Source organism: Erpetoichthys calabaricus, chromosome 3, assembly GCF_900747795.2.
Source record: "Erpetoichthys calabaricus chromosome 3, fErpCal1.3, whole genome shotgun sequence".
Classification (NCBI taxonomy): Eukaryota; Metazoa; Chordata; class Cladistia; order Polypteriformes; family Polypteridae; genus Erpetoichthys; species Erpetoichthys calabaricus.
This window is the reverse complement of record NC_041396.2, coordinates 118253436-118281403: the sequence shown is the minus strand read 5'-3', so window position 1 is coordinate 118281403 and position 27968 is coordinate 118253436. Positions and strand designations below refer to the sequence as shown.

Below are 27968 nucleotides of genomic sequence, written 5' to 3'. Positions count from 1 at the left end.
CAATAAATGGTATCATTTCAGAATGCTTGCTGAGGTGAAACATTAACTGCAACATTATCTTCTCAACTTTTCAGCTTCTGAAAGACAGAACCAATACATGCGATTGTGATAAATGAATTTAGAGTCACCATAGAGATGAGTTGGCCACAGGCAATTTCAATAATAATGCACCTATTAGGGTGAATCCTACAGTTTGCAAAATACCTTCTAAGAATTGGAGGATCTCATTGGCTGAACAGTGAAATCTTAATCTGGAATAACACAATATGCAATAAATTAAATATGGGGAATATTGGCAGCTAGCATATTAATAAATGCTAATACGTTTTAATTAAACAAATCACATATACATTACATGTATATGTCTTAGGCTGCTCTCACTCTGAACATTGTTGGTATCAGAGTATCAGCAATTGCTGGTACACTCTCCATCATCACTGAGATGCCTCATACAGGTAAGCACTAACACCTGCGGAGGGTACCGATTTATTCGTTTCTTAAGAAAGTCTCCTTCTTAAACCTTCCTTGCCAGAAAGTTGCTGCCACTCAAGCATCTAGCCCCACCCAGCCTAAACCCAGAAGCTCATCTCTCCCCGTCGTGCCTGTGAAGTGTCTGCAGATAGACAGCCACCTTTCAGTCCAGTTTGTGAAGAGCTTTCTGTACTCTGCTGAATATTTCCTCACAAACTAAGTAATTGTGCACCTTGCAGATCTTTTTTCCTCTTTTGCTTTCTTCACATTTGCACTCCCTGTGCAGTTACTTATGCAAGATGGTGTGCAGTATCAGTGCCAAATACAACTACACCAAGTTTGTAACAAAAATATCATTTGGGACACCCCAAGTGTGAAAGGCTTATTAAACAATGTAATTGCTGCAGAAAACCACATCTAACCAAAGGAGGAAATGTTGCTAAAACTCCACCCATTTGCCTCAGAAAAGTGATAGTTGGAGGAACCATGATGCATGGTTTGTTTCCAGACGCACAATTTGCAGATGGCAATCACAGCAGTTATGGATGGAGGCTGGATGCACAAAATCAAATGGTAAAAAAGGTAAAATACTTTCAGAAAACAAGAAGTACGTAGTGTAGTTTCACTTTTTAGAAGAACATTTAGAGGGTATGTGCATCTTGAAAGTGTCATGAGGAAGGCAACACTTTTACATATTCAAAAACAAAGTTGATATTTCCTTTTGAAAATGTTACCATTCAAAGCTCCACACACTTGAATTTCAATCTATATACTTAGAACCAAAGGGTGAAGTTTCCCGCAACATCATCAGTCCATTATCACAAAATAAAGGGAGTCAGTCTACAGAGTTTTTAACTAGCACAACACAGTCTTGTGTAATTCAGTTATCATTTCTGTTAAAAAAGCCTGCATCCATTCATCTTCATATATTTTAATCTATTCTAGACCCCAAGCTGAAGCTGAACCCAACAATGGGAGAAAAGCAGGGAACATAATTTGAAAACAATATTGATTTTTAACAGTGTGCACCTACACACACGCACAGACAGTGGTAATTTGAAGCTATCCTGAGCTAAAAAAGATATCTGCCTAAATACAGATAGAAAATGCAAATTTCATACTGAATGAATGAGCTTCTGTATGCTTTGAATGGGTAAAGGAAAAAACACAAAATACCACCATGTCTGGTATAATATAAGGCAAGTAGTTAGTCCACCACCAACAGGCAAGGCTTCCATTACTATAGGACTTGTTGAACCAGGCAACCCAATTAAAATGCAAGCTTTATTGCCAGCTTAAGACAGTAATGATTAGTCTTTTGTTATTACTCCAAACCTACATCTGTGCAAACATACCTAAAATAATGTAACTTGTGGGTAGTGGCAATTACAAAGACAATAGGTAGTGATGCTGTCATGTAGTAAATAAACACACAGTATTGGGTAATGTGTGTCACAACTCAGCTGTAAGAATGAATAATATAAATAAAAAAATATCTCTCAGAAGTTTTATTTGACTCAAAACCAACGTGACACTGTGCAGACTTGGTTTCTCTTTTATCAAATTTCTTCTGCTTTAAGTCCTGCATACAAACAAAGGGTTTAAGTGAATGAGCATTTATTGGTACTCAGTAATGGATGGTGAGTAATTTATAAAACTATAAACAGTTTTTAATTTTTTAGGCACCTTTAACAATTTAGTTTTCAAGACTTCAGGGGTCCAAAGAATTTATTAGGAAGCCCCAGACATCCTAACACAGGATATATAGAGGTATATAGCAGGCAAGTGGAGGTAAATAAAATCTTCTGTACTGTAAATGCCAGGTTGAACTTCTTCTGAAGTTTTTCTTCCTAATTTAAAAAATGTATATATTTGGAAATTACGTTTTTGCATTTCTTGACTCCTCATTTGTTTGGCTTTGCAGAAGGAGTTTTCCAAAGATCATCATTTTTTCCTTTTCTTAGCACCTGGACCTCCAGTTTAATGAAGTCAAGAAGGATCATGCTGCCCTGCAGCTTGCTCCCACTGGATGAAATGGTCAGAGGCTTGTCACCATCAAATGATACTGCATACCACAAACATCAAGTCAAGGGACAAAGATACCCAGTTTCTGGAACTGTATTGTGCAGAAGGGTAGCAGCTCTAATAAGTTTTAGTTGGCAGTAGGATTTTTAGGAAACCCTGTATGGCACCTCTACACCTACTACATTTTTAAAAGTCATTACAGAAGGAGACTCCTTTATAAATAGATAAATATTTAATGAAGGGGAGTTTTTCTACTTCTTGTTGTTGAACTAATTCCAGGATGTGCAAATAAACATTGCTATTGTACAGAGGCAAGGTACTTGTAGTACAGGAGAAATTTACCTATTATCATCTCACAATTTGTTCACCACCAAGAAAAAAAGTGATTTACTATCTGTATAAGAAGACAGTTTAAACTAGTTTGGAAATGGCAGTATCCAGTGTGTTAAATAAAAAAAATCATACAAACGGAAAAAAATGTTAATGAAAATTGCTCTAGCTGAGAAGCTCATTTAAATCGCATTTTATATGTAACTGTTTTATTTGAATTCCCTTATCAAGAAGGCAATATAATCTGGGGTTAAACCACACCATAAATTGAAATCAAGTTTAAGTATTTAATTTAAAAACATTTTAAAGTTTATTGTATGGAAAATATGAGGCTTGGCTGCTGTCTTAAAACTCTCCATCAATACATTCTCATAAGATCAACATGAAATCTATTTAAGATCTTTCACAATGTGTCACAGCTACTTAAAGAAAAATATATTGTTACAGGTCTCCACAGATTAATTAAATAAGTACTTAATTCAATACATTATTTCATTAATTTTTGAATGTTGTGTTCCAAGACAATGTGGGAGTCTATAACTGGCACAAAGTAAGAACCACCCCCAATGGGACATGCCCCCTATGCCTACACTCACTCAAATCAGGTCCATTAACTTCATCTCCTGTGATGTTAACTAGATTAAGTGGATTTGAAATAAATGGAGTGATGGAATCAACCTAACTTTTTTTAAGTTAATTTCTTTCAAACATGGGAGGCACAGAGGAAACCTACACAAATATAAAAAGAAGCTACATGGACAGTGAGAAGTCTGCGAGTTGAACCTTTATGTCAACCATAAAAATCTGCTTCTCCTGTTTGCTTTTACTAGGCAGAATAAACTAATGTAGATAAATATTTTAAAGGGACAAAATGACAACAAATTTTTACAGTTACGTAGAACCAAAAAAATGTGTTTGATTTTTCACAATTTACAAAAACAAATACTGTTTTTTACTTATCGAAATGCTTTCATTATGGTAAAAAGTGCTCTATATTAACCTGCAGTGCCTTTGTGCCATCTGATTTCTGCAACAGAGTGTTACCAGACCTTCAACCAAGACTTAATATTACATAAAAGTGGTCCTGCTTATCAAGTATTGTTTGATTTGATAGCTAACACAATTTTTAATTTTTTTTTAAATGCCCTTCTCCCACTTGGACTTTGACTTACTTGTTATGCCACCTTTAGCAGCAATATTCAAAAGTATACATTTCCTGTAGTTACTGATGAGTTTTTCACAACATGGTTAAAGAACTTTGTCTCACTCATTATCTTTCCATTGAAGTTGTGTGTCCACTAGGTGATATTTTTCACAATAAACTGCTTGTTTCAGGTCTAACTATCATATCTCAATGGAATTTTGGTCAAAATTTCCCTTCCTTCAATCCATCGTACTGTATATATACGCTTGTTTGTATGTTTTCTGTCGTTGTTTTGCTGGATACCCAAGATGCACTTTTTCTTCAGCTCACAGACTAATGATCTCTTGCTCAGCAATATCATTGCAGTAAAAGATTAAGCAGCATGCATTCAGTGCTATTAGCTGAGCCAATGTTACACGTATATATTTAGTTTTAATACATAAATAATAAATAGCTTTAATCAGGTTATTAGTACTATGTTTTAATGTGGGAAGTGTGGTGTTTCAGATCAAGTTAATATCACACAGTGCCATTAATTCAGGTCTGATTGCTAGATTTGTCAGTATTTGTAAGGATTTTTCATATTTTCCCCATGTATTCATCAACTGAGTGTGGCAGATTGGCTATTTTACAACTGAATATTGGAAATGCTTTATTAAGCATTCTCAATTGCCAAAATATGTTTATTCCTACATGTGCTGTTAAATTACATCCACCCAGTTTAGGCTCAGAGGGAGCTCCCTAGGTTTTGCATGTTGCTTATTAATTGAATTATCCAAGATGTTGCTATAACAGATGTTCAGTATTTTACATAAATAACATTCTTGTAGAAATGCACACTATAAATGGAGAAATTTTCATCTCAACTCATTTCTGTTATTACTGGTATTAATACAGTTCAAGTACTGACTTTTAACATTATTTGAAACAATGGCCAAAGTAATAACTGCCAGAAAAAATACACGTTCATATAGTAAGCATTAACAAATATAAAAAATACATATAAAATAAGCGTTAATGTGTATGGTAATCTTACTATTTTTGAAATTAACCTTTTGCTTAAACAATATTGCAAGTTAAAGTAACAAAATTACCAAAACAGCATACTACCTATTTGAATATTGCATATTTTGATTATACTGGAAGACTTGAACTGTCACATCATCATGAGAAAATTGAGTTCTGTTACAAATAGTAAAATTGTATGTATTAAGTTGACAGGTACAAGATGAACGATATACAGTTTGACAACTATAAGGGTCCATTCACATCTAGACCTTTTGGGTCCATTCATATCTACAGTATGTATTTTTCTAGCATTTTAGCTCTAGAACAAAATGCTACTAAAACTGCTTGAAAAGTTAATTACCATTGTTTTCAATTACACTGTTCACATCTACTCATTTCAGCAGAACGTAGTTCAGAAAAACACCTGCATGCAGCAGTTTTTAAGCATTTTTAGGGCAAACGCCTGTGCCATTGAAATTGATGGTAATGCTCATAAAGCACTGCTAAGAAAAAAAAGAGCGTTTTTGGGAGCATTTTTCAAGCAATCAATGCCTTTTCCTGGCTGAAGCAGTTAGTTAAAACTAGAAAAAAAAACTGGTGTCGCTGTGCATGTACGTGCATCACTCTTATAGTGACAGCTGTTGAGGAACAGATTAAGATACTTTGCTTGCAATCAAGTGTTAAGAATTCAACAAAAGTTACAGGTATACATTTAGTTTTAATCAGGATACAGTTTGTACAGATGTTTCAAGAAACGGGCAGAGTTTGAGCACAGAGTTTTTCCTCACAGTGCCATATGGGATTTGCATGTGCCTGTGCATTTCTGGATTGATCGGTATCACTGAGCATGTTGAACTGAGTATTATTCCCTGTTTTCACAAGGAATACATAAAATGTGTCAGTGATACTTCTAAATTAAGAAAATATGTTTAGTCCTTTGTGAAGTAAATGATATCCAACCCCCTTTTTCCATCCCGAATCTGAGCCCAGGGGTGATAAGTTGCAGCTGCAACACCAAATTTAACCGGATTAAAACTAAACAAATACTTTATTAGCACATGTCTGCTGCTGGATTGCACCCAGCTCCTTTTTAGCTTGGCTGTGCAATTGAGCTCTGAAAATGATATGCAGCAAAGCATTCTATTCATAAAGTTTTTAGTCAAAAAGCCATAATAAAACTACAGAATAGAAACCATAGCATTATACCACCGCACTTGGCTGGATAACACACAGAGGACACAGAAAAGGAGATCTTAAAAGTAAGTGTATTGGCATGGTTCCCTGGATAGTGTTTACATTTAAATTAAAGAAGTGCCTTTAAGTGGCTTGTTTAACTGCTTAAGATGACAGCCGGGTACTGTATTTAGAGCAACAGCATATCCGAGGGCTTGCAGGCCTGCAAAGTCCACATAGCTAGCTAAATCTGGTGAAATGATGCCGCTATAACAAATTTACACCTTTTAACAGTGTAGAAGCGGAGAACTGACCTACGAGAAGGAAAAGCACATCAATGGTCTGATCGGCCTACATATAGGTTCAAATAGGTTTATATTTTCACTTATATTTTGTTGTGCAAACCAGGATAGGCAATTCAATGTTTTAAGAACAAACACGCATCATTTGGTACTGCAGTATCCTGTAAATGAAAAAGTAATAAAAACGCAATGCATTTGACAGACATCCAACAGAGATTAGATAATAAAATGACAGCAATGAAAGCTCACATAAAGCAAGCTGTTTTAACCAACCAAACAGCTTTTTTACACAATTTCTACAGCTCAAACCTCTCTCAAATTAGCAAGGAAGTGAAATGATATAGCTCAAAATGTGTACATAGAATTAACAAAAAATGCACAAGTTAAGAAGAACAACAGAAAAAGTTCAAATCAAATAGAATTCCAACACTATAAATTATAAGGCCTTCAAAAAGCTGTTTTGTAAATCTGCCATGCATATACTGAAAATGGTCAATTGTGCATTGTTCATCTCACCAAGGCAAATATATAGGACGGAATAATCCTTATTTTTACAACAGTCCTTCTTTTGTGTTAGAAAAGGTGTATGATTTAGATATCAATTAAACCACACTCTACTAATTGAATCATATCAACAAGGTGATTCAGTTGCCTATAAAAAATTACCTTATTTGATAAATCTGAATATATTTAAGATTTTAATGTCTTTTTCAAAATCATTGGAACATTGTTCACTTCAATTGATTTTTGAAATAGTATTTAAATTTAACTTTTAAAAGTTAAGCTTATTTTTTTATTTAGTCATGTTTACCCAAGAATATATGAAATGTCAGTCGCCACCATATAGAAAAGAACATAAAGCACATAAAGACAACAGATTAACATTTTAAAAAAGACAGAAATTTTCATAACATTTAAAAACAATCCTTTAATAACAACTTTTAACAATCATCAAAGATTCCACCTAGGCATATTCATACTACTGTCTATACCTCATTATTTGCTACTTTTGCTACGTTTTACATTGAAAAGTCATAAGGCCCTTGGGAGAAAGAAATTCTTGGAGCAGCTTGTGCGTTTCTTTATGGCAAATGTTTTACCTGATTTACTGATATCTGATTCATGACGTTTAGGGAACAAACCTAAACACAAATAATGGGAGATCCTTCTTTTTCCTAACATCCTTCTGTTAACAAAGTATGATATACGTAATTATTTTTTTCATATTTAGGAAATGGTAATATCTATTGATGAATTCATCGCACTAAGACATCCATCCAAACATTTATAAGATCTGCTTTTTAAATGGCAGTACTGTGTGAATCTGAAACATATCTTGGTAGGAATGGGCACAAATCTGAACCACTAAAACAAGGGATGCTTATGCTTATTCATTGCAAGACAAAGTCACATATGCACATATCCTTACACTATCAATAGATAGTAGGATCTAAGAATGAAATATTGGATTTTTTAAAATTCATTTTAATATTACTAGCTAAAATAAATCAAACAATTTATTGCTTTATATACCATAACATTGTCATTCATTCAAACACACCAGGCAACAGAGTCTATTCTGGCAATGCTTGGCAAAATGCCTGGAACCAGTCTTGGATGACCACCAGTCCATCAGAAGGTCCATTCACACATCCTCACATAGGGATAATATAAAGTCACCAATAGACTTAACATTTGGGGGTGTGAGTGGAAAATCTAATTAACCACAAATACAGCCACACAGACATGTGGAGAATGTGCACACTCCAAACAGACATCGACAGGGGACTGGATTCAAATCCAGAACTATACATGAAAGATAACAACTGCGCCACTGTGCTGCCACTACTGCAAAGGGCAAAAAGTGAATTAAAAAAAATACTCAAAAACAAAAACATGCCCAAGCACTCAAACAGAGCCCTTAAAAGGCCATTTGTGTGACATAAAAGTTTGCAATAAGGAAGAATGGAATTCTGGATTCAATATGGAATAATAAGCCTTGCCCAATGGGTTATTAAGGTGACAAAAATGCACACTACTAAACTACCATCTGATCAAAGGGACTGAACACTCCTAAGGATGAATCAGATCTCTTATCTGTACCTTATTCCTAGTTTATGCTGGTATAAGATTAGCATTTGGCTAATCCACATTTGCTTATCTAATGAGACAGAAAATCACATGAATTTAAATGAAAATGAGTCTGTCTATGTAAAGATAGTATGCAGCATACTGGTATTTATGAAGTACATTAGATACTGTACATTAGGATGTGCATGAATCATCATAACCCTGAAGTGCCAGTCCATTGTAGTGTTCACACATATACAAATACCCGCACTCACATGAGACCAACATAGAATTGCTAAACAATCTAACATGTACATCTTTAAGCTAAGGATGAAAATCAGAGTTAACACAGAGAAATAGAGAATATGAGCGGCACGGTGGCACAGTGGGTAGCACTGCTGCCTCGCAGTTGGGAGACCTGGGGACCCGGGTTCGCTTCCTGGGTCCTCCCTGCGTGGAGTTTGCATGTTCTCCCCGTGTCTGCGTGGGTTTCCTCCGGGCACTCCGGTTTCCTCCCACAGTCCAAAGACATGCTGGTTAGGTGGATTGGCGATTCTAAATTGGCCCTAGTGTGTGCTTGGTGTGTGGGTGTGTTTGTGTGTGTCCTGCGGTGGGTTGGCACCCTGCCCAGGATTGTTTCCTGCCTTGTGCCCTGTGTTGGCTGGGATTGGCTCCAGCAGACCCCCGTGACCCTGTGTTTGGATTCAGCGGGTTGGAAAATGGATGGATGGAAATAGAGAATATACAAACAGAAACAGAAAAAATACAAACTTCCTACATATACCAACCAAAGTGCACCCAAATGCAAAGCATTGCTAAGAAATTTGCAATTGTGCTGACAATAATTTTAAAACATTTTATATTTATTCAGGTGAAGTACTTTAGAATTCTGAATAAATATGAATTCAGCTTCTATTTTTTGCTTATCATGTACATGGTTGGTGAGGCGACAGAATCTGTTTTGGCTGAATGTAAGGCTTTCATTACTCTAGAACTTCAATATCATGCATACTCCTGTTGGAATAGACTGATGATGTGATTATCGTAATCCACATGAAAAATGTCACTTCTGTTTCAAGTAAATATGTTAAACATATGAAAAGCACTACAGAATACAGTGTGCACATTGTAGCCTTTTCCTGGACTGAAGCCAATGACCCTGAGATTTCCAGCTTTTGAAAAGTAAAAGACAAGTCTGTTCAGCTAATAAAACCATTTGGCACATCAGGAATATTGAAATATGTGACGTCACTGCTCCCTTTACAAAAGGCTATCTTTGAGTCACAGATATTACATAGTGAAACAATTGATATTTTACCTATTTAACCAACTCTACTAAAGCTTCACAGCAAATGCACACAACCCCTGCAGGTCTAACTGACCCAATTAATTTCTCTTGCATTTTGTAGCAGAAATAAAATAATACATAGAACAGAGCTCTAGAACAGTTAGAAGGAGCTCCAGTTGTACAGTCTTCAGGCTCACTTCCACAAATGCAAAATAATGAAGTCAAGAATATCCATGTAGTGATGCAGTGTGGAGTCACCTCTTTTGATAAAGTCACAATCTATTAACCCAGTGTTCTATCTGGAAAGAGAAATCAAATGAAGTGAACAATGTTCCAATGGTCTTGAAAACACATTAAAATCTATTTAAATATATTCAAATATATCAAATTGGGAAATGAGTGGAAAGAACAAGCTAAATAAAAGGGCAGTTCATATTCAAAACATCCCTAAATAAAGTGGTTTGTCATTTTCCACCTTTTACAGTGTGTAGTGGCTAGCCACAAAACAAGGAAGTGATTAGAGTTGTAAAAGGCAAAGGTTTTATTTTATTTTAATATGGGAGGAGTTGCAAAGGAAGAGCACACAAAGTCATAAACAAAATTACCAAACAATTCCCTGCATGTATTGGCTGGCTCAACAAGTAATTTGGACATGGCTGGGGCGGACAGCTTTTTCCTCCTTGGTTCCAAACACAGTATTTTTCCAACCACAGGACTTACAAGACTTCCTTTTTAAATGATAAATTGTTCATACACAATATTGTGAAACACAGTAACATTTTTAATGAAAAGAATGTTGTAGTAATTAGATGTTTGCCTATATATAACACCCACTTATAGGTTTATGGGTTCATTATCGTTATATGTACATATTTTTCCTCACTTTTCACCTATGAAATGACAAACTCAAATACGATTTGTTTTAACTCTATGAAAGCAGTTTTCTGGCATATACATTTTAAAGTGTTTAGGTTGATTTCATGCTTGGATGTGCAGTGGTTTGTGCTGCAGCTTCATGGTTCCAGGATCCACAGGTTACAGCATATCCTTCATCTGGTCATGGACTATTTGGAGTTCACACATCTTCCAGTGTCGAGTTGGGTGTTTCCTTTGGTTAGTCCAGTTTTCTGGAAACATTCCCATTGATGTACACCAGCAGGCCTTGTGTAGGCATGTGCATGTGAGTGGGCCATACCATAGCCTGGAATCCTTTACTGCCAGGATAGACTCTAGTCCCCCATGACCCCGAATTGGTTTAAGCAGATCTGAGAATGCTATTATGTTATAAAGAGAGATACTGTATGCAGATAAGATCTCAATTATACTAGCATGTACACATGACAATAAACATGAATTTGAATTTCAACTTGAGTTTATCCTCTATTATGGTGTATACACTAAGTTTGCTGCATCTATATCAATATTTTTCCTCAATCATCTTAAAAATAACAATAACTTTCAAGGCAGCTAAGCTATAGTACATTTTTCTTGGCAATAATTTGAATGTATTCCTTCACACAAGATCTTTGTAATCCTTAGAAAAGCACTGTAGTAATAAATTACCTGGTAACTCTAGAAATTGCTTGGAATGAGTGAGTGACAGTGTGTGTGTGAATGTGCACCACATCCTGGGTTAGTTTCTGTTTGTGTCTGGGTTTCCTGGTTATTCTTTGGCACCCCTTGTCCCTAGAGTGGGAAAAGTGGGTTAAGAAATTGAAATGATGAATAAAACTGTCACTGTACCCATAAAGGGTGATGGAGAGTGTATTATTATTAAACACACATTAAACTGATGTTTGGAACAGTGAAATAACTCTTTTTGCTTTGTTGAATGCTTACATGATCCTAATAATCCTCTCATGCACCCATCTTCTCATTTTATTGTTACCTCCCTCATGTCTGCAGCAATGTAGTTCTTTACTATATTTCCTGTAATATTATGGTTGCAGGATACCAATCCATTATAGAACACGCTCACACATACTGCACCAAATTAGAGTTTCCAGTTTGCTTGGACAATGAATAATTTACCGTATATTGAAAAGAAAGGCGGAGCAAGATTTACGACATGAAAAGTCCTATTTTTATTTATCTATTGAGGGTCAGTTATATGCTGCAATGAAAGATTCCATAAATGAGCTCAATGATTTCAAGCACATTTCAAAATCACAGGGGAAACTTTTTGTAACTGAACGTGCACCTTTTCTTTCCTTAGAATCATTTTTTCACTTACTCAGTCTCTGTGCCTTACCTGTTGCCTCCTGTGTCAGTTTCAGTTTACCCACACAAGGTGATCATTAGAAGTCTACCCAAGACTAAACCCGCCACCATTTGCAGATGACCATTGTCATTCCTTAAGAGTCACATTTACACAATAAGAGCAAATGGCTGCAAAAAATTTTAAACAATGCATAAATAAAAAAAAAGGTTTGGATGTTTGAAATGTATACTGCAATGACATATTGAAAGATACACATTGCTGGAATGATGCATTTGTGTAATATAAATGTAAATTTAATTTAGCCATAGCTTCCATTATTCTGTGACAAATTCAGCACTGTAAATAGAAGATAACATTGATATAACATTATTCAAGATAAAATAAAAATGTAACTTTTAAAGTGATACACTGTAAGCCAGTGACTGTCTACACATGAATAATTTTGTAACATTGAATTAACTGTAGATGCATAAGTCATCTTCATTCATGACTATCTGGCATGCTTCAGCTACGGCAATTTCAAAACAGGATTTCACTCCAATCTCCTCCATTGTGTTGCAACCACGCAAACAGTCATATTTAACAAATACAGTGTTCTACTTTAAGTAAAACACATTTATTTGCACTATTGGTGGTGTCTACAAAATTTTCAAGTAAGTGACACCAACTTATGTTTTAATTCTGAACATCAGTCACTAAAGGGTGTCTGCCAAATGACTTTGATGTATAGTACTTCAATGCTATGTATTATATGTATGTTACATACTGTAATAGATTCTATTACATGTGGTACAGTCCCACCTCCACACTACCCTCGACCGTAATCCAAATTGCTTGGGCTGTTTGCAAAAACAAGCATCAAGCCTACTGAGCTATCCTTTGAAATGATCTTGAACATGAGGTTGTGGATTCAATGTTAAGTACTGGAACACATGCTCTAGTTACAGAGAAAATTAACATTAGCTGAAATACTGGATAAAATAACAAATTAGAAACACTTTTGGACAAAGAGCCACAAAATTTCAGAAAATTGCAAAATGTGTGCACTGCAAAGTAAACTAGTTTATCAGTAATTCTGGGGTATGTTAGGCAAGAGGTAAGAATAAGTTAATAAATAAAAAACAAAGAGATTAAAGATAAAGTCTGAAGTTGAGTGCTTTGGCCAAGTTTTCTCGTTTGGATTTCAGTATACAGTCAGTGGCTTCTTTATTAAGTACACCTGCTTTTTAACACAAATAACCTTTCATGTGGCTGTAACTCAATATAAATAGCAAGTAGTCACGGTCAAGAGGTTTAGTTGTTGTTTGAGTAAACATCAAAATGGGCAAAATGTGTTATCTAAGTAACTTTGACCATGTTATGATTATTGGTACCACATGTAGTGGTTCCGGCATCCAGAAATAGCTACACATTGTGGATTTTAAGTACTATAGTCTCAAGATTTGGCAGAGATTAGGGCAATAAACAAAAAATGTGAAAGCACTATAGGCACAAACACCTTGTTAACAAAAATAACAGCTCTTTAAAGCAATAATGTGCAGAAGTGCATATTTGAATGCACAACATGTCAGCCTTCAAAGCAATGGAAAACAAGGCCAAAACATACTACTGCCGGCTAGAAAAGGAAGATGATTCTATAGCAGGCAAATGATCAACAAAATTGGATGAAGGAGTGGAAAAATGTTACCTGGAGACAAATCTTGATATCTACTGCAACATGCACATGTTAGGGTCAGAATTTGGCATGAACAACACAAATCCATCACGCCTCAAGTTAACTGTACAGGCTCGTGATGCAAGTTTAATGTTATGGGAAATGTTTTCTTGGCATACCTTAGTCCTCTTACTACCAACTGAAGGACATTTGAATACCAAGTTGTATCTAAGTATTGCTACTGGCCATATCTGTTATTGTATATCTGTTACTGTACTGCACCAGTTTACCTTTTATCAATTAGATACTTCCAAAAGAATAAAGGTTCATGTCAAAAGCATGAGTCATCTCAAGCTGTTTCCACGAACATGACAATGACCTCAATTCCAATGATCTAAACAATTCCCAGATAATATAACAACATTGGAATAAGGTGGAAAAGGGGTCTACAACATAAATGTGCGGTCAAAATATGCAGTTAGTATCTGATGCTATCTAGTCAACATGTACCAAAACATTTTCCAGTACCTTGTTGAATCCCTTCTGTATATATACTGTTTATATATATATATATATATATATATATATATATATATATATACTGTATATATATATATATATACTGTATATATATATATATATATATATATATATATATATATATATATATATATATATATATATATATATATATATATATATATACTGTATATATAAAGGAACACTTTGAAAACACATCAGATTTCAATGGGAAAAAATCATGCTGGATATCTATACTGCTGGATATCTATACTACTATACTATCATTGAGCTCCTGGACAGTCTGAGGTGCAACGTGGTGGCGTTGGATGGACCAAAACATAATGTCCCCGAGGTGTTATATTGGATTTAGGTCAGGCAAGCATGGGGTCCAGTCAATGGTATCAATTCCTTCATCCTCCAGGACCTGCCTGTATACTCTTGCCACATGAGGCCGGGCATTGTTGTGCACCAGGAGGAACCCAGGACCCACTGCACCAGCATAGGGTCAGACAATGCATCCAAGGATTTCATCCTGTCATACCTAATGCCAATCAAGGTGTCGTTGTCCAGCCTGTAGAGGTCTGTGCGTCCCTCCATGAATATGCCTCCTCAGACCATCACTGACCCACCACCAAACCAGTCATGCTGAACGATGTTACAGGCAGCATAACGTTCTCCACAGTTTCTCCAGACCCTTTCACATTTGTCACATGTGCTCAGGGTGAACCTGCTCTCATCTGTGAAAAGTACATGGCGCTAGTGGTGGACCTGCCAATTCTGGTATTCTATAGCAAATGCCAATCGAGCTCCATGGTGCCGGGCAGTGAGCACAGAGGACGTCAGGTACTCAGGCCACCCTCATGAAGTCTGTTTCTGATTGTTTGGTCAGAGACATTCACACCAGTGGCCTGCTGGAGATCATTTTGGCAGTTCTCATCCTGTTCCTCCTTGCCCAAAGGAGCAGATACTAGTCCTGCTGATGGGTTAAGTACCTTCTACGGTCCTGTCCAGCTCTCCTAGAGTAACTGCCTGTCTCCTGGAATCTCTTCCATGTATTTGAGACTGTGCTGGGAGACACAGCAAACCTTCTGGCAATGGCACATATTGATATGCCATCCTGGAGAAGTTGGACTACCTGTGCAACCTCTGCCTGTCTCCTGGAATCTCTTCCATGTATTTGAGACTGTGCTGGGAGACACAGCAAACCTTCTGGCAATGGCACATATTGATGTGCCATCCTGGAGAAATTGGACTACCTGTGCAACCTCTGCCTGTCTCCTGGAATCTCTTCCATGTATTTGAGACTGTGCTGGGAGACACAGCAAACCTTCTGGCAATGGCACATATTGATGTGCCATCCTGGAGAAGTTGGACTACCTGTGCAACCTCTGTAGGGTCCAGGTATCGCCTCATGCTACCAGTAGTGACACTGACCGTAGCCAAAGGCAAAACTAGTGAAAAAAAACAGTCAGAAAAGATGAGGAGGGAAAAATGTCAGTGGCCTCCAACTGTTAAATCACTCCTCTTTGGGGGTTGTCTCATTGTTGCCCCTCTAGTGCACCTGTTGTTAATTTCATTAACACCAAAGCAGCTGAAACTGATTAACAACCCCCTCTGCTACTTAACTGACCAGATCAATCAATATCTCAGAAGTTTTCATTGACTTGATGCTATACTCTGATTAAAAAGTGTTCCTTTAATTTTTTGAGCAGCATATATATATATATTATATATTTATATCCATCCATCCATTTTCCAACCCGCTGAATCCGAACACAGGGTCACGGGGGGTCTGCTGGAGCCAATCCCAGCCAACACAGGGCACAAGGCAGGAACCAATCCGGGCAGGGTGCCAACCCACCGCAGGACACACACAAACACACCCACACACCAAGCACACACTAGGGCCAATTTAGAACCACCAATCCACCTAATCAGCATGTCTTTGGACTGTGGGAGGAAACCGGAGTGCCCAGAGGAAACACACGCAGACACGGGGAGAACATGCAAACTCCACGCAGGGAGGACCCGGGAAGCGAACCCGGGTCCCCAGGTGTCCCAACTGCGAGGCAGCAGCGCTACCCACTGCGCCACCATGCCGCCCATATATATATATAGTATCTAATTGATATATATATGGGGCGGCACGGTGGCGCAGTGGGTAGCGCTGCTGCCTCGCAGTTTGGAGACCTGGGGACCCGGGTTCGCTGCCCGGATCCTCCCTGCGTGGAGTTTGCATGTTCTCCCCGTGTCTGCGTGTGTTTCCTCCTGTTTCCTCCCACAGTCCAAAGACATGCAGGTTAGGTGGATTGGCGATTCTAAATTGGCCCTAGTGTGTGCTTGTGTGTGTTTGTGTGTGTCCTGCTGTGGGTCGGCACCCTGCCCCAGGATTGTTTCCTGCCTTGCGCCCTGTGTTGGCTGGGATTGGCTCCAGCAGACCCCCGTGACCCTGTGTTCGATTCAGCGGGTTGGAAAATGGATGGATATATATATATATATATATATATATATATATATTATATATATATATATATATATATACATACATACAGTGGAACCCGAAGTAATTTCCCCCATAGGATTTTATGTAAATATATATACGCTCGCGCTCTCATGCTCTCTCTCTCTCTCACTCGCTCGCTTGCTTTCTCTCTCTCTCTCGCTCGCGCTCTCTCTCTCTCTTTTCTCGCTCGCTTGCGCTCTCTCTCCCGCTCGCTCACTTGCTGCACAGGGAATGCACAGGGAGAGACTGAACACGTGCGGAAATCATCAGCACGTACAAACCAGAGGGAAACTGGCTTGTTCGTCACCCGAGTGTGTGGTCGTGAACAGATGCAAAAGTTTGGCAAACTTTTTGTTCGTAACCCGATTTGTACATGGTCCGAGACGTTTGTGACCCGAGATTCCATTGTATATATATATATATATATATATAGTATATATATATATATATATATATATATATATATATATATATATATATATATATATTAAATATATATGCAAAGAATGCTGAAGCTTTAACAGCCTAAACATTTGAGTTTTCCTTATACAATATATCTGACATGAACATACAGTATGTACATATTAAATATTCCTTGACCAAAATCAATACAATGCTAGTACTACTCAACTTTTTACTCATATTCTTCTATATTTATTTTAAGGTCATCAGACTTACTGCTCTGTGGTATCCTTGCTGATTCGTTTCCAGGAATTTACGTGAAGGTGAATCAGTTCGATCTGGATCACTTGAAACATCATCCTCTGATTCTTCCCATGAGGAAGAAAATCCTGTTGAAGAAGCCGAAGAAGAGGAGAGTTTTCTTAAAATCTGTCCAATGGGAGGCAAATCAGTTCCATCTCCAGGTTCTTCCACTCCATGATCTGTAATGATAACAAAGGGAATGCTGCCCTGTTCCAAACAATTTTCTTTGCTGCTAGTAAGCGATGACTGACTAGCTTCCTGGTCTTGTTTGGCAACTGGAACTTGCACGCCCAATGACTGGTAGGTTCTGGACGAACCCCCCAAGGAAAGTATGCTGTTTGAGGTATCTGATTTAGTCACATGCTTTAAGATATTGATTTGTGGTCTTTCTTCTTCCTTTTTCCTACTGTTCAATTTACTTTCATCAAAACTGAAAGTTTCTACCTCTTTACCATTACGTAATTCGGGTGGAATAGCATAGTTAGATTGTAAAGGGGAGTCTGGCTGACATAGTTCAGAGTTTTGAGTATTAGAGGATTTGCGTCCAATCCTGGGACTGCGTATTATTTCAGAGTTTTGAACTTGGGTACGTAGATTTGAAATCTGGGCCTCAAATAAATCAACCTTTTTATTAACCTCCACATTTTGCAGTTCCCTGTGTATCTGTGGAAGCTGCACAGTCCTCTTGATTTGTTTCTCATCTGAAAGACCAAGTTTTAAGCTTAGCTCTTCAAAAGGTCCAGGACTGGGAGATTGTGTGTTCTCCCTTACCTTTGTCCTAACAGGGCTTTTAAACCTTCTTGTGGAGCTCAAACATTCCACTGCCAGTGTCTCTTGTTGTCTCACAGGAGAGCTGCTATTCTCGCTATTAGTGCCATCTGGAAACACAAACATAGACCGCTGCATAGAACAGGTAGGGCTACTAGGGCTTTGCAATCTTCCACTCAATCTGACTGGCACAGGTAAGACTGGTCTCCCAGTTCGAGGTTGTGTGCTGCCACTTTTCAGATTGTTGGTGTTCATTATAATTAAGTTGTTTAAGGCATGAATAGCCATAGTACTTTGTTGTAAAGATCCTGAAGAGTTTCCATTTAGTCTTGATCTTTGTTGGTCTGTGTTCTTGAAACTCCCAGCATGGCTCTACAAACCGTTGAGTGACAATACTCTGTAGGTAGAGGAGACTTCCACTATAGCTGTCTTAAGACTTAGTCGCTATGCCTCAGCATTCAAGTGTTGATACTAAGCCAGCTGTAAAAATATTAAAAAACAGACAATTACACGCTTATACAACAAAATACCATACCTCACTCCGGCTAACTGACTGGATATAGACTATGCATATATTCAAGTCATTAATATGATATATGGTTTAAAATTTACTGTGTTTGTTATTTTTTAGATAAAATATTTGGGAATCATTTTTTTTCTTTTGTAAGCACTTTGTCCTTGTTCAAGGAGCAGCCAAAGATAAGAGCATAAACTAGAACAAGAGGCAAACCTGTATGTAAATGTGACATCCGATTTACCAAATGAGTATAAACCAGGAAATTTGACTGGATATTCAATCATAAAATAAGAAGAGTCACTGAATGATACTAAAGTAACCATAAATATATGTGGGAAGTTAACGTAGTATCACAGCTTAAAGGTACTATACTGTTCACTTTATAGTAAGGTCATACTTACGAATTGTAACCATTAATGTGTAAAGTTCCCAATGAGAAAGGATGTAGGGCAAACAGTGAAGCAAACATTCCCAGAATTTGAAACCATTGATACCAACTTACAGTGATTTGATTGCATCAGTAACACTGCATTGAGCCAGATTCTCTTTGCTCCAGCAGCACTCCCATTTCCTTGATATAAACTCAGGTCCACAATCCTGTTATCTTAAGTGATTACTCAGGTTTGTTTTAGCATGTCTCTTGTTCAAAGTGAGCTTTTTCTGTTTGACCATGTCTGCACAAGCAGCTTATAGGAAATGTTTATGTTTTGACAAATTTTTTGTAAGTCCTTAATTAAAACCTCCATGGTCATGGAAAGTCAAATTTTTCATTCAGCATGAGGCACAAAGCAGGAACCGTCTCTGGATGGAATGACACTCCAGCATAATGCCCAATTTCTTACTTAAATCATTTATGAGCTTACAGTATGTGAAACATCACTTTCAAGTGAGAAAAGCGCTATATAAATATAAAGAATTATTATTATTATTATTATTATTATTTTTATTATTAAATAAAGCAGAATTTGTGCATGCTGAGTATATCACATGTGAGGTTTGATCTTACCTTACCATTTATCTTGTAATATGAGTAATATTTGACAGAGGTTTGGTTTACAATGTAATTTAAGAGTATAACTATTTCCTGAATGGGACCCTAAATGATGCAAGAAAAGTGTAATGCATTAACAAACATTAAACACTATGGTGGAGGCTTCAATGGCAAGGCCTCATACAGTATTTTTAAGACACTGTTCTTAAAAAAAAGGTACAAAAATAATAAAAACAATAACTAACATGAATTGCTGATAAAACAAACAGAAAATGAAAATGCTTCCAAGGAAATGTAAGCATACAAATAATATTAAAACAACAAGCAAAATGGACAATGTAGCAAAGAAAAAAAAAAGATTATTAACAATAATTAATATTATATTTCTTTTTCAAACAGACGTTGGACCTACAGTTTCAAGGACGAAAAGGCCCCAAAAAGAAAAGGTGTCTGCAAATTGAAACAATTCTCTGAGGCATGGAAAAAGTATAAAATCATTCCAGCATCAAGTAATGTATTATAGCTGTTGATTCATTCCATCTGCTTGGAACCCGTAATGCATAAGCACATGGGGTTTATCAGCAAGAAGAAGTATAATTGTTTGTGCATTATTAGTTGTGTATGTCGTTTATGGTGATTTTGTTAAAGATCAGACACCATTCATATGAACAGTTAATGTAGAAATACAGGTAATTCCAAAGGGTTCACAATATGTTTGTTGTGATTGTACCTGTACCATACAGCTGGTTTCAGTTTTGTTTTCCTATGCTGCTAGTACTACAGTTGAATCACTTCATGAACTCCTATCAGTACACACACAACTTTGTGCAATAACAATATTTATGATAGAGTGCCATAATCATTTAGCACCTCTGACATTTCTTGCCAATTGCCAGTGGCATGAAAAAAACTTTTAATCTGTCATTTAGCAATCTGCAAAATTTGGAGTTTGACCTGATCAATATGTTTGATCTTTGTGTCTGCATTATTTTATTAGCATTTTCTCCTTAAGTCAAAATACAAAATATCATATTTTGTGTTTCATACTCATTCTCGTCTGGGCTCTCTGAAGGTAATCAGACCTGAACATCTAAGTCACGCTACTAACACACACTTAGCAATGCACCACTTGCACTGCATGTGTTGTTAATCACATACTGCTGAATGAGCTCAAGATACATAGTACACAGTGATTTTCCTTCATGAAATGCTAAAACTACCATGATAATTATCATCATTATTATTAGAATTGTATAGCAGGCATGTGCCTTTACTCAGGCTGACTTACTATTAGATCAAAGGCAGCAAGCACAACAAAATTTAGCCACATGTCTGTGTGATACTAGAAAATCACTAAGCACGCACTTACTCTATAAATGAGACAGACAGAGATAAGGGATCAAACTGCCCAAGAGCTTATAGACTTTTACAAAGATCCCTGGCATAGTCTGAAAATTACATCAAAGCAAGTTATAAATAATCAGACCATCTCAGACTAAGACAAAAAGTGAATGGGTGGCCAATACAATGATTCCTTAGTCAGAGAATGAATAGCCTTATTTGGACAAAGGGAAGTGGAGGTGACGGGAAGACTTTGTGGTCATGAGGAAGCAGGCCAGCCAATCCCCCCCCCCCCCCCCCCCCCCCCCCCCTTATTAAAAATCATCTGTGCAGTGTGGCCTTTGTCTTAAATAAAAGTCTCACATTTTAATTTTGTGTACGATTTATCACAATAATGTGCATGATATAACACACTACAATGCTAGATACAGAAAACCATGCATCCACCCATTTTAACGATCAATAATTCATCTTAAGATTTTAGGGGTAAAAGTACTTACAGTACTGGATATAAGTCAGGCATCAACCATAGATGGGTATCCATTCATGAACACTCTCTCTCACAGGGCCAATTTACTGTTACCAATCTATCACTGGGTTAACTTTGCAGAAATTGAAATTACAGAAACAATAAAACTAATATAAACAGAGATACAATATAATGCATGATACATTGAGTACTAAAAATACACTTAATAAATTATTTGGTGGTTATAAAGTTATTATCATCTGCACAATTCACTCATCAAAGTGACTAGACTTGATGCTGGACTTGATACAAATCTGTGGAATGATCTGCCTGCATATGTAAGAGATACCCCTGTCTGAAGTCTTACTACTTTAGTCTAGCTTAACCTGAACAGAGCTCTATCGCTGTTCATAATTTACATAAAAATGTAATACAATAATTAAGAACCATTACTAACTGTCCTCTGTTCTGTTTCTTTTCTCTGTGGCCTACTGTGACGCTTGGTGCCACTGTTCTACTTCTTTTTCTGACCATGGAAAGTCATCGAAGATACAGGGAGCCTTGGAATCAAAGGATAAAATGTTTCCGTCATCATATTAGACTGCACAGTGTAAGCTTATACTGTAGAATACCCAGAAAGGGATGGGCAGCCAGTTGGACTACATGTCCAATACTGTGACTGCATCTAACTTTGTCTTCACCTTTGTGTTATAACCGACCACAGGCTCCTCCAGAGATTTACTTTCTCTAGGAATAGATAGATAGATAGATAGATAGATAGATAGATAGATAGATAGATACTTTATTAATCCCAATGGGAAATTCACATTCTTCAGCAGCAGCATACTGATACAATAAATAATATTAAATTAAAGAATGATAATAATACAGGTGAAAAAAAAAAAAAACAGACAATAACTTTGTATAATGTTAAATGTTAACGTTTACCCCCCCTGGTGGAATTAAAGAGTCGCATAGTTTGGGGGAGGAACGATCTCCTCAGTCTGTCAGTGGAGCAGGACAGTGACAGCAGTCTGTCGCTGAAGCTGCTCTTCTGTCTGGAGATGACATTATTTAGTGGATGCAGTGGATTCTCCATAATTGATAGGAGCCTGCTGAGCGCCCTTCGCTCTGCCACAGATGTTAAACTGTCCAGCTCCATGCCAACAATAGAGCCTGCCTTCCTCACCAGTTTGTCCAGGCGTGAGGCGTCTTTCCTCTTAATGCTGCCTCCCCAGCACACCACTGCGTAGAAGAGGGCGCTCGCCACAACTGTTTGATAGAACATCTGCAGCATCTTATTGCAGATGTTGAAGGAAGCCAGCCTTCTAAGGAAGTATAACCGGCTTTGTGCTTTCTTGCACAGCGCATCAGTATTGGCAGTCCAGTCTAATTTATCATCCAGCTGCACTCCCAGATATTTATAGGTCTGCACCCTCTGCACACAGTCACCTTTGATGATCACTGGGTCTATGAGGGGTCTGGGCCTCCTAAAATCCACCACCAGCTCCTTGGTTTTGCTGGTGTTCAGGTGTAGGTGGTTTGAGTCGGACCATTTAACAAAGTCATTGATTAGGTCCCTATACTCCTCCTCCAGCCCATTCCTGATACAGCCCACGATAGCAGTGTCATCAGCGAACTTTTGCACATGGCAGGACTCCGAGTTGTATTGGAAGTCCGATGTATATAGGCTGAACAGGACCGGAGAAAGTACAGTCCCTTGTGGCGCTCCTGTGTTAATGCTGCTGACTAGAGTTTTTGTTTTCCTCTCTTCCATTGTCAACAACCATAGCCCAATTAAAATACTAATATGCATATATTGCTAGGATCCTTTTATGTTAAACAGTTTGGAAATGTTTTGTTAGTACTTAATCTATATGGATCAAATGCTTTGGGTTCAGATCTCACGCCCAGTGATTGTCTGAGTAGTATTTGCACATTCTTACTATGTTTCTGTGGTTTTCCTCCAACATCCTCAAAGAAGTGCATGTTTGATTAAATGGCAATACCAAACTGATCCTCGCTGTGTATGTGTGGGCCTTGTGATGTACTGGTCCCTGTCCATAGTTAGTTTCTGCCTTGCACCCAGGGCTGCTAGGATTAAGTCCAGCACCAACACAACCAATTAACAGTTACTAAATTAAGTGGGTTTAAGAATGGGATATTCTTTTATTATATTGAGATGGACTGGGTTATTATTTATTTTCATCTTTTTTGTAGACACTTATTCAAAGAGTCCCACTATCATTGTCAGTGAATGTGTAGGCAGCACCATGCCCTGAAGGTCTATAGATGCCTTGACTTTCTTTACCCTTACATGTTTCCACACTCCTCAAATGCTGAGTCCTGCTGCTGGCAGAAATACAGATTTTAGTAACACCAAACAAAAAACAATTCACCGGTCTCATTCAGAACATTATGCATAAAAGCTATAATTGACACAAGTGGAGTGCAAAGTGCAGAGAGTGACGGAGCACTTGAAATATGTACAAACGCTTATTTTGCATGTTTTAAGTAATGTTGCTAGTTTGCCCTCTCATGAACCTCATACACCTGTGTCTTCTGAATTCCTTTATTTCATTAATGTGTTTCAGAATAATTTATAGAAGTGTATAATGTGAATAATGGTAAACACCTAAAAGGTCTAGTTCAGCATCACATTCAACACAACAAAATGATTGAACATTACCACTGATTTTAACAATTTATAAACTATACATATTTGGAGGCCAGATTTTTTTTTCCAGTAGAGGTCTACTGGGACTTAGAGATCCAAGAAATAAGATAGAAATCCTGAATGGGAATGCTAGTCTCACACATACACACTCTGCTGAAATAAACACAGTGAAGACAACATGCACCACATAGATGGTGACCTGACCAGGTGCTGTATGACAACAGAGCAGCCTGCCTCGCCACTGGGTCTTCCATAGTATTAAAGTGTTATCTTCACAGCCTTCACCATAGTGCTAATAAGTTATAAATTAACAAATACCAACAAATGCATTAACAGCCTGAATTATTGTGTTATATTAACTTTCATCTTTATAGGTGGTAGGTGTTATCCATTTTGTTCATCTGCTTGCAAAAAAAAATGAACAGGAAGAACATTTATTGACATTCATAAATAAACAGAGAGAAAGCGACCTGTTTGACATCTGTCATATTGCTACTGTCAAACAAGTACAGTATATAGACTTTCTGAAAAGGTAACATCCACCCATTCATGCATTTACTAAACACATTTAATCCGGATCTTGGGAAGCTGGAGCCTATGCGAACAGAACTGAGTGCATGACTGGAGCCAACCATAGAAAGGTGCTAAGGGTTAAGTAGGTAAGTCATAATACACATATATGCAAATGCATATGAAATATACTAACTGATATTGATTTTCAATATTGCTGACGATCATTCGCTAATTTTATACGGAGTGTATGCTGTTTTGTAGCACTAATGGTTTGTTGTATCTCACAATGCAGTATATAAATATTTGTGTCTATCGTAAAAAAAAAAAACCTCACACTGTTCCAGTGTGGTGCTGAGGTGTCACCTGCTGCACTCAGGTCCCAATCCAGGTGGTTTGTTGTGTGGTGGGTTCAGCAACGCACTATTACCACATGCTCCCAACCTATATATTACATGAAGGGCATGATGTGTTAAAAAAAGACAGATTGCATGCCAATTCCAACACAGCCGAGACCCTTTTTAGCCTGATTCTGGTATATTTCCACCGGTGATCTCACTTCTCTTCTTTGGAGCAGTAATACCCTTTTTGGAATGCTTTATCAAGCCTGAGGCCAATTATACATTTCTTGCTGAACATCTCTCACTACTTTACATTACAATTTATTAAAGCATCTCTCCAATGCTTTCAAAATTAAAAAAAATATTATTCTGACTGATTTTGTATTTCGTCCCAGTGTAATATTACCTAACATTACGATATGCTTCTAAAAGTAAAAATTCCACTGTAAATTACATCACTGAATAAAAGTTGATGGCTTTAAAAGAAATCGTTATCTCCCAGGGGTTCTGCATTCCTCTGAGAATGCCAAGGTGAAGTCATGCCTGGCCTCTTGACTAAATGTTCTCCCTCCGCGGCCTAAGGAGACAGCAGAAGTTAAGCATCGGATTCGGTGTTCAGGAGCCGAGACCTACTCTGCCTACTCTTCACCTTTATGCATATCGTTATAACTACGTGCTTGATCCTCCATCTTCTGGAGTACTGTGCCAAATACAGACAGTACTTTAACATATGTCAATTTACTACGACATTACTTTAGGCATGCAGTCAGTTTTAGATGAGCTTGTCAAAAGCACGAGGCAGTGTCGTCAAACAAAAGCTAGACACGATTCTGCTGACTTAAATAATAATTTTTTGCTTATTTTATTCTAACTTCAGACCCTTTAAAGAACATGTACTTTTTTAAAGTAATAAAAATGTTCAATGGTTTGACAAACTGGCAGGTCGCGCCGGACGGTGTCTGATGAGAGCTACGAGTGCCTTCAAACGCTCAATTACTGCTTGTTTGATTTGGATGAGCCACTGCAAACATCTGGTCATTTACCTTTGCAGCTGGCAGATAAACGTAAGGTGATTATAATAAAAACACCTTTAGCGAAACGCACATTGATCGCATTTTTTCTCATTCAAGCCTCGACACGCCTGTGGACCTTTAGCCCCTGTTGCTGCAAGTTAAATAACTCTAGATTCACTTATAGTAACACACACCCACACATACAATCAAGAAAAAGACCCAAAGTACTCGTTCCACTGTAAAGCATCCTTTCGGCTCGCTCTTTCTTACTGTTCTGTTTCGCTTGTAGGCTAGAAAGTATGCCGCAAAAACTTTGTAAGAACAGCGTGATCGTCTGTGATTCAGAATAAAGAAGCTCAACTCAGTGAGTTAAGAAGCTCACCTCAGTCACCTCCGATCTTTGAGACAAGCTCTGTCAAAAACGAACGAAGCGCCGCTCTTCTTTAAGTCAGCCTTTGTAAGTCTGAGCTTCAGCAACGGACTGGAATCCGGAAAGGGCAGCGGGCTTTGTGCCTCTCCCTCTGCACCTCCGTCCGTCTGTCTTCTCAGTTCTGTAGCACTGCTTCACCTCGCAGCAGATCGCTTCTAGTAGCTTTTGCTTGTTTGTTTAATAACTGCAGGAAGGAAGTTAGACTATATCTGCAGGGCTGAATCGAGCGGAACAAGAGGAGGGTTTCTTTTTTCTTTTCTTTTCTTTTTTATTCCTTGGCAGAAGGGAACCCCTTGAAGACATAATACATTTAATAAATGACTGCGCGTGTATTGCTGTTATGCAAATAACGGAATCTAGAAGTTATGACAATTTTCTTGTATATATTTATTATCGTTATTTATTATTAACGTACTTTTAACAGTTTAGTGTATGAAATTTCCTATAAACTTTTACTAAAATTGAGTAATTGTATGAAAGTAAGCATGATTTATGCTCAACCCTGAAATGGATTAGGCATATTTGAAAGTGTTTATTTTTTTGGTATGACTAGGACACCTTCAAGGCAATTTCCATTTCCTCCTAAACTAGAAAAAACATGGACCTAACATATACGCACTTCTAACCTTCTTATCTAGAGCAGGCTTGCAGGGCATAAAGTTCTGTTGATTGCCAAATCTAAATTGGCCCATGTGTGCTATTGCTTTCACTGGTTTGCAGGCTTTTGAGTAAAGGATGGAATAGTCCTGCAGTGTTTAGTGATGCTACTTCACAACTGGAGGTAACTGGACTTGAATATGAGTGTGAGATTGCCCTATGAATTTATCGGAATAGATTTATCGGAATAAGCCAGTACAGAAAATGGACAGATGAATAGCCTTTCGTATTGTATATCCAAAACTCCCTGCCCAGTTCATGATTTAGGCAGTCAGGATATACTTTTAATAGTATTGTTCTCTGTAGGGAGGTATGCTGGCTAGACCTGCTGCCTTACAAATCTAGTCTGCTGTGTTTGCAAGTTCACCATGCATTAACGTATGTGTTTCTCCCACAATTTAAGTTTATCTCTTTGTGGGTGTGGGTGAGTGTGAGATGGACTGAGGTTATGTCCATGGGTGTTTTCTGCCCCTATTCGGTTCAGTGGGGTTAAGAATATTATGTTATTAGATTCTACTCAGTCTGATTTATCAGAGACCTCTTCACAAAGATGAAACCAAATATATGCTTAATATGGGTAATGCAGAATGGTTTTAAAATGGATGTATTTGAAGGATTCCAGTTGGCCTGCAATTTTACTTGATGTAAGAATGTTCTTGTGTAATGTGGAACATTCACTTTCAGGGCTTTTTAGGTAGGAGATGAGTTATCAAATTCCACTGTAACTGCTGGGAGGTATGGGCTTGTAGGTCCATTATTCTGTTAGATAGATAGATAGATAGATAGATAGATAGATAGATAGATAGATAGATAGATAGATAGATAGATAGATAGATAG

The 27968-nt window shown here is 37.5% G+C and overlaps 1 protein-coding gene across 2 annotated transcripts in view; it reads right to left on the bottom strand.

The window, feature by feature from the left end:
* LOC114648332 (inositol-trisphosphate 3-kinase B-like) overlaps positions 1 to 26670 on the bottom strand; it is a 159393-nt gene extending 132723 nt beyond the window's left edge. The window contains exons 1-2 of one of the 2 annotated variants that reach the window (XM_028797310.2): positions 26426 to 26670; positions 17390 to 18664 (exon numbers count right to left, since the gene is read on the bottom strand). In XM_028797310.2, the coding sequence (XP_028653143.1) occupies positions 17390 to 18472 (1083 nt within the window). In that variant the 5' untranslated portion in view covers positions 18473 to 18664; positions 26426 to 26670. The remainder of the gene's footprint in view (positions 1 to 17389; positions 18665 to 26425) is intronic. The other variant, XM_028797312.2, reaches the window with a different exon arrangement.
* Between the last annotated feature and the right edge of the window lie 1298 nt (positions 26671 to 27968).